At 41.7% G+C, this 7,664-nt stretch overlaps 1 protein-coding gene across 1 annotated transcript in view; it reads left to right on the top strand.

Annotated features, from left to right (window-relative positions):
* Positions 1 to 7,305, top strand: part of LOC111957593 (kremen protein 1-like) — a 19,811-nt gene extending 12,506 nt beyond the window's left edge. The window contains exons 5-7 of the mRNA XM_023978448.2: positions 3,893 to 4,075; positions 4,954 to 5,038; positions 5,328 to 7,305. Of these exons, the coding sequence (XP_023834216.2) occupies positions 3,893 to 4,075; positions 4,954 to 5,038; positions 5,328 to 5,487 (428 nt within the window). The 3' untranslated portion in view covers positions 5,488 to 7,305. The remainder of the gene's footprint in view (positions 1 to 3,892; positions 4,076 to 4,953; positions 5,039 to 5,327) is intronic.
* Positions 7,306 to 7,664: the final 359 nt, after the last annotated feature.

Below are 7,664 nucleotides of genomic sequence, written 5' to 3'. Positions count from 1 at the left end.
GCTATGCAACAACACGTCTAGATATAAGCTATGCAACAACACGTCTAGATATAAGCTATGCAACAACACGTCTAGATATAAGCTATGCAACAACATGTTTTCTGTGTCTCTATGTTTTTGATTGGACAGTTTTCTCAATTTCTTTCTTAGGTTTTTGCATTCTTCATCAAACCATTTGTCATTGTTGTTCATTTTCTTCGGTTGTCTGCTTGAAAAACATTTTTTTGATAGGGAAGCGGATAGGTCAAATATACTGTTTAGGCTTTCTACTGACACGTTTGCGCCTTCACTATTACAGTGAAATGTTTTGTCCAGGAAGTTGTCTGAAAGGGATTGAATTTGTTGTCATTGTTTTTTGTTTTTTGGTAGGTTTCTGCACTACTTTCCTTCCATCTATAGCATTTCTTAATATTGTGCAGTTCTTTTGGCTTTGATGCCTCATGATTGAGTATTGCTCTGTTCAGATAGACTGTGATTTTTCTGTGATCTGATAGGGGTGTTAGTGGGCTGACTGTGAACGCTCTGAGAGACTCTGGGTTGAGGTCAGTGATAAAGTAATCTACAGTACTACTGCCAAGGAATGAGCTGTAGGTGTACCTACCGTAAGTGTCTCCTCGAAGCCTACCATTGACTGTGTACAGACCCAGCGCATGACAGAGCTGCAGGAGTTGTGACCCATTTTTGTTGGTTGTTTTGTCATAGTTGTGCCTTGGGGGGCATATTTGGGAGGGAATGCTGTCACCTCCAGGTAGCTGTTTTTCCCCATGTGTGCTGAGGGTGTCAGGTACTTGTCCAGTTCTGGCATTTAGGTCATCACAGACTAGTACATGTCCCTGGGTCTGGAAATGATTGATCTCCCCCTCCAGGATGGAGAAGCTGTCATCGTTAAAGTATGGGGATTATGTATCTCTCTCTGTAGCTCTCTCTCTCTCTCTGTATCTCTCTCTGTATCTCTCTCTGTATCTCTCTCTGTCTCTCTGTCTCTCTCTCTCTATGGTGAATCACTAAAACAATACAGAAAACCTGAGTCTACGCCTTCACTATGGTGAATCACTAAAACAATACAGAAAACCTGAGTCTACACCTTCACTATGGTGAATCACTAAAACAATACAGAAAACCTGAGTCTACGCCTTCACTATGGTGAATCACTAAAACAATACAGAAAAACACTACGGAAATAGAAGGAACAGCACGTCAGAAATCAGCTCAATGTAATTGAAAAATCCATAGAATCTAATCACTTCTGGGAAAATTGGAAAACACTAAACAAACAACAACATGAAGAGTTATCTATCCAAAACGGAGATGTGTGGATAACCCCCTTCTCCAATCTTTTTGGMTCTATAACAAAGAATAAACTGTAAAAACATATACATGATCAATTACAAATCTTAGAATCAGCTTTTAAAGACTACCAGAACCCACTGGATTCTCCAATTACATTGAATGAACTACAGGACAAAATAAAAACCCTCCAACCCAAAAAGGCCTGTGGTGTTGATGGTGTCCTACATAAAATGATAAAATACACAGACCACACATTTTTATTGGCTATACTTAAACTCTTTAACATCATCCTCAGCTCTGTCATCTACCCCAATATTTGGAACAAAGGACTGATCACCCCAATCCACAAAAGTGGAGACACATTTGACCCCAATAACTACCGTGGGATATGTGTCAACAGCAACCTTGGGAAAATCCTCTGCAATATCATTAACAGCAGACTTGTATGTTTCCACAGTGAAACAATGTACTGAGCAAATGTCAAATTGTCTTTTTTACCAAATGACCATACAACAGAACACGTATTCACCCTGCACACACTAATTGACAAACAAACAAAACAAAACAAAACAAAGGCAAAGTCTTTTCATGCTTTGTTGACTTAAAAATGGAATGAGGGTCTGCAATACAAATGGTTGGAATGTGGTGTTGGGGGAAAAAACATAMAACATTATAAAATYCATGTACACAAACAACAAGAGTGCAGTTTAAATTGGCAAAAAAAACACACATTTCTTTCCACAGGACTGTGAGGTGAGACAGGGATGCTGCTTAAGCTCCACATTCTTTAACATATATATCAACGAATTGGCGAGGGCACTAGAACAGTSTGCAGCACCCRGYSTCACCCTAYTAGAATCTGAAGTCAAATGTCTACTGTTTGCTGATGATCTGGTGCGTCTGTCCCCAACCAAGGAGGGCCTACAGTAGCACCTAGATATTCTTCACAGATTCTGTCAGACCTGGACCCTGACAGTAAATCTCATAAAGACAAAAATAATGGTTTTCCAAAAAAGGTCCAGTTGACAGAATTCCGCAAAAATATCCYYMGTGTACAAYGTAAAACACCAAATAATGCATGCAGAGTAGAATTAGGCCGATTCCCGCTAATGATCAAATTCCAGAAAAGAGACGTTAAATTCTACAACCACCTAAAAGGAAGTGATTCCCAAACCTTCCATAACAAAGCCATCACCTACAGAGAGATGAACCTGGAGAAGATTCCCCTAAGCAAGCTGGTCCTGGGGCTCTGTTCACAAACACAAACAGAGCCCACAGAACCCCAGGACAGCAACACAATTAAACCCAACCAAATCATGAGAAAACGAAAAGATAATTACTTGACATATTGGAAAGAATTATCCAAAAAACTGTGCACACTAGAATGCTATTTGGCCCTAAACAGAGAGTAYACAGTGGCAGAATACYTGACCACTGTGACTGACCCAAACTTAAGGAAATCTTTGACTATGTACAGACTCAGTGAGCATAGCCTTGCTATTGAGAAAAGTCGCCTAAGGCAGACCTGGCTCTCAAGAGAAGACAGGCTATGTGCACACTGCCCACAAAATGAGGTGGAAACTGAGCTGCACTTCTTAACCTCCTGCCAAATGTATGACCATATTATAGACACATATTTCCCTCAGATTACACAGACCCACAAATAATTCAAAAACAAACACAATTTTGTTAAACTCCCATATCTATTGTGTGAAATACCAAAGTGCCATCACAGCAGCAAGATTTGTGACCTGTTGCCATAAGAGAAGGGCAACCAGTGAAGAACAAACACCATTTTAAATACAACCCATATTTATGTTTATTTATTTTCCCTTTTGYACTTKAACTATTTGCACATCGTTACAACACTGTATATAKACATARTATGACATTTGACATGTCTTTATTATTTTGCAACTTTATTATTTTGCAACTGAGTGTAATGTTTACTTTTCACTTTTTATTGTTTACTTCACTTTTATTTGTCCATTTCACTTACCTTTGTAATGTAAACATATGTTTCCCATGCCAATAAAGCCCCTTGAATTGAATTGAAAGTAAGAAAGAGCGATACAGAGAGAGAGAGAGCTACAGAGAAAGAGAGAGAGAGAGAGCTACACTGAGAGAGAAACAGAGAGAGAGATAGAAAGAGAGAGACTCCCCTTGAGGCTAAGATGGATGGATGTAAATTCCAAACAGTATGTTACTACATCCATAGGGTGCTGAGCGGTGCTATGGTGATTTCCCCCTCAGTTGAGGAGGATAAACGCTCTCAGATGACGTCTGAGGAATGAAGCAGCGGCAGCGTAGCATTCTGTTGTGTGGAGACATCCCAAACTGTAGTATTTGTTTACTTCTGGTAAAGATTCAGTCGGGTCACCAGTCATGGTAGAGATAAGGAATGAGATTAACTTCCAGCATGTTTTGTAACCTCATAAGGACTCAACATTTTCCTGATTTAGACATCCATGTCTTGACTTTTAGTATTTTTATGACATGACGAAAACCAAGTGTTCCTGGTTTGGGGACAAACGTTGTAGCAGCCACAGGTAGACACATGGAAACATTCTGATGTGTGTTGTTGTTATTGTTGTTGTTTCAGCTCTGAGAGGCCTGGACACCAGGCCTATGGAAGAGGAGGAGGAGGAGGAGGAGGAGGAGGAAGAGGACACCAGTACGGTGGAGCCTCAGCTGGGAGGAGTAACGGAGAAGACTAACGGTCGCTCCTCACAAATCCTCTACGTGATAACATCCAGTCCTGGTAAACCGGACCACAACATGCCAGGTCAGTGGGTCGGACCCAACGGTACCAACGGATACACCTCTAGTATGTAGACATCATCATCTCTCTCCATCCTTCCCTCTGTCTCTCTCTCTCACCATACCTTTCTCTCTGATAGGGGTTTGTACTGTTTCCACTCAGGTGTTTGTACTATTTCCACTCAGGTGTTTGTGCTATTTCCACTCAGGTGTTTGTACTATTTCCACTCAGGTGTTTGGTACTATTCCACTCAGGTGTTTTGTACTATTCTCCACTCAGGTGTTTGTACTATTTCCACTCAGGTGGTTTGTACTAATTTCCACTCAGTTGTTTGTACTATTTCCATCAGGGGTTTGTACCTATTTCCACTCAGGTGTTTGTACTATTTCTACTAAGGGGTTTGTACTATTTTTACTAAGGAGGCTTCTGTCACAGGGCTGTACATTAACAAAGGGCATAGGTAATACCTACTAAATCCTTTTAGATTTAACAGAAGGCTTTCTCCTATAGGGTTCCTTGTTATAGCTACGTGGTCTCACTATGTTTTCATGACATGGATGTGCATGGATGTATTTAACAAGTTATTGTTCACCATGTACATCATGTGTTATGAAGAAGGTGTGAGACCTGGGCCAAATATTGTCAGATATATAAYGCTGATGTAATAACGTGTGTACTAATATTTTGCCGGCAGAATATGTTCTGATAAAGGTCCTGTACAAACTCTAGTACTGTACAAACTCATATGGTCTAGATCTGCCAGACTATTTTTGTTTTATAGCCCCCTTGTATATCTTTCTGATCTGAGGGTCTATAAAATGCCTCCAGGTTCTCTAGAAGTGCTAACTGGTATGTATTCCTCTAAAGTGTCTGAGGTCAATTCTATGTTTGTGTGTTGTCAGAGTGGACCATCTACACTCTGGCTGCTCTCCTGACTCTGACAGTCATTGTCATGGTGACCAAACTACTGCTTCATGTCACAGTCAAGTAAGTATCACATTTCCTGTTGTTCACTGTAACTTATGAACAATACAGTTGTCAAGTTGTATTGTACTAAAGCCTCAGAGTGTAACAGAAGTATAGTTGATGCCAAGTGATGTTTTTTTAAGGTTGTAAGAGCCACAAGCTAATGGAATTTATAACCTAATGTTACTATTCTCTGTGCGATGTCTCTGTGTCTCTCTGTGTCTCTCTTTCTCTCCTTTGCCCTCCTTCCCTCCCATTACCTTTTCCCTCTCTCCTCCTCTCCCCCCTCTCTCCCCCTCCTCTCTTCCAGATCTCCCAACATCCCGACCATCAGTGGTTCAGAGAGCTGCAGCGGTCAGAGTTCTGGGTCTGAGCCCTGGATCATCCTTTACCAGCCCTCCACCATCTCTCTTTTCAAGAAAAAGCTAAAGAACCACCACGGAGACCTCAGCCCTCTGGTGGGCAACTAGGGAACTGCAGTCTGGTATACTACCGCCATCACTACTGAACCCTGTACCAGGGCCTACCGTACCAGAGCTAGCAACAGAGCTGGCCGCCCCAAACCAATGAGACTCCATGGGGCACTGAGCTACAAAGCTAACATGCTAACTAATGACTGATTCACTGACTCACTGAGAGACTACTACCAAAATGGTCCAGACAGGGCTGTCTGTGTCTGCTGTGTACRAGGCAGGAGAGGAGAGGAGATGTACAAACAGCTCAAGGTGGACATTTTACTGCAGGGCACTCATATTCTTGGGGTTCTACTTCCATTGTCTCTCCATGGATATCTGATAGATTATTGAAGTCGTCCTCTAAAGACAAGGGTTGGCTGGGGCCAAATCAGATTCCAGTTTCCACTGGACTCCTCCAGAATGCAGGTCTTCCATTGTAACTGTTTCCAAGTGGGGCACAAAATGACAGACTACGCATCTCTCCTCATTTAATAATCTGCGAACAAGAAAGGGAGCCATGCATATTCCCTGTCAGTGACTGTAACTGGTGTCTCACATAGAAAAAGGGGGTTGAATCCTGATCGTTATCAAGGGACGAGGACACCAACCCCGTCATATTACGGTACATTTAACTCTAACTCAGTTATGTAAGTACAATTAATACCACTATGGACAATCGGCAGTTATTGAACCACAACAGCCAGCTAAGCCTGAAAGGGATCCCCCTTTCCTCTCAGACAGCAATGAGTTACCTGTAACTATGGTGTGTTATGTAGGCCAGTGTTTGATAGAGAGAGAGAGAAGAGAGGTGATTTACCTGTTCTATCTGGAGCCAGGAGAATGGATAGCATGAGTAAGTCATAAAGAAAGAACGTGTGTGCAGCTGCTGCATATGTCTGGATTGAATAACCAAATCAAAAAAAAGAAGACATGCATACAGAGAACAAAATAACACTTCCTCACTCTCTCTCTATGCCACGCTGCCTCTGGAGGAAACCATGTCAGAAGTCTCTCCAATGACTTGGGGTGGATGGAGGGGGAGAGGGAAGTAGGAAGAGGGAAGTAGGAAGAGGGAAGTAGGAAGAGGGAAGTAGGAAGGAAACAGAAGGAGAAGAAAGGTAGAGGAGGGTGGGGTGTAATTTAACAACTGCCGTTTTAAGGTCCCGAACGGTCATACGGATTCCCATGTAAAATAGCCTTTTGAGTGATTAAATATGAATATCACCAATAATATTTGTGGGGGGATCGAAACACTTGCGGATGGCTAACGACGAGGAAGTTTGAAACGCCTGTGTCAAGCAACGTGAATACAGTGAGCAGTGTTGCAGTAACATCATCTCAAGCTAATTTGGTGAAACACAAAACAACATTGACATTGCATCAATTATGTTAATTTTTTTGCACATCTCCCGTTTGTCTCTTGTCTCTTGTGATGCGATCCACAGCAGAACTGACGRTTGTGTTGACATGACAACTACATCAGAGTTTTGAGCGTTCCATGCTGGCTGAAAACCTAGCTAGCCATTAACTAGCTAACACCAGACACAGATGAAAGAGGAGACATAATTATCTTTGCCATAGATGAATAGGGTAGACTTTTAATTATATTTGCTGACACCCTACAGTCAAAGTTTGGCACCAGTAGAGTAGCTATCTAGCTATATAAACAACGCCCCTCCAAACACATTTTCTCCGATGTTGGTTACAAGGTGGTACTTATTTAAATTAGGTAAGAGAATACTATGTTACCATTGGTGTATTAAAATGACTGAGTTAGGGTGATGTCAACCTATACCCTTAATAATCCCACCTCCTTAATCCAAGTGTTTGACATGGGGGGGGGGGGGGGGGGGTGACCAGTAACCTTATGGTCAAACTTCATCAATGTAGAAGCAACAGTTAATTTTCATACTTTGGTCATCATACTTAGATCTGGTTTCATCCACTTTTCATCCAATTTTATGGAAAGCATGATTTTGACCTTTAAAATTGTTTTTGAAATGCTCATAGGTTCTCTCTCTCTTTCTCTCTGTTGGCCACTCAGCTGTTGGTTCTGATCTGGTTTGACTGGCTATTGACTGGCTATGTCCCAAATAGCCCATAGGGTTCTGGTCAGACGTAGTGTATTATATAGGGAGTAGGGTGACATTAGGAACACACACTGTGTTTAAGCCTTAAGCATTTAAGCCTGC

Source organism: Salvelinus sp. IW2-2015, linkage group LG33 (assembly GCF_002910315.2).
Source record: "Salvelinus sp. IW2-2015 linkage group LG33, ASM291031v2, whole genome shotgun sequence".
Lineage (NCBI taxonomy): Eukaryota > Metazoa > Chordata > Actinopteri > Salmoniformes > Salmonidae > Salvelinus > Salvelinus sp. IW2-2015.
This window is presented reverse-complemented; position numbering and strand designations above follow the sequence as displayed.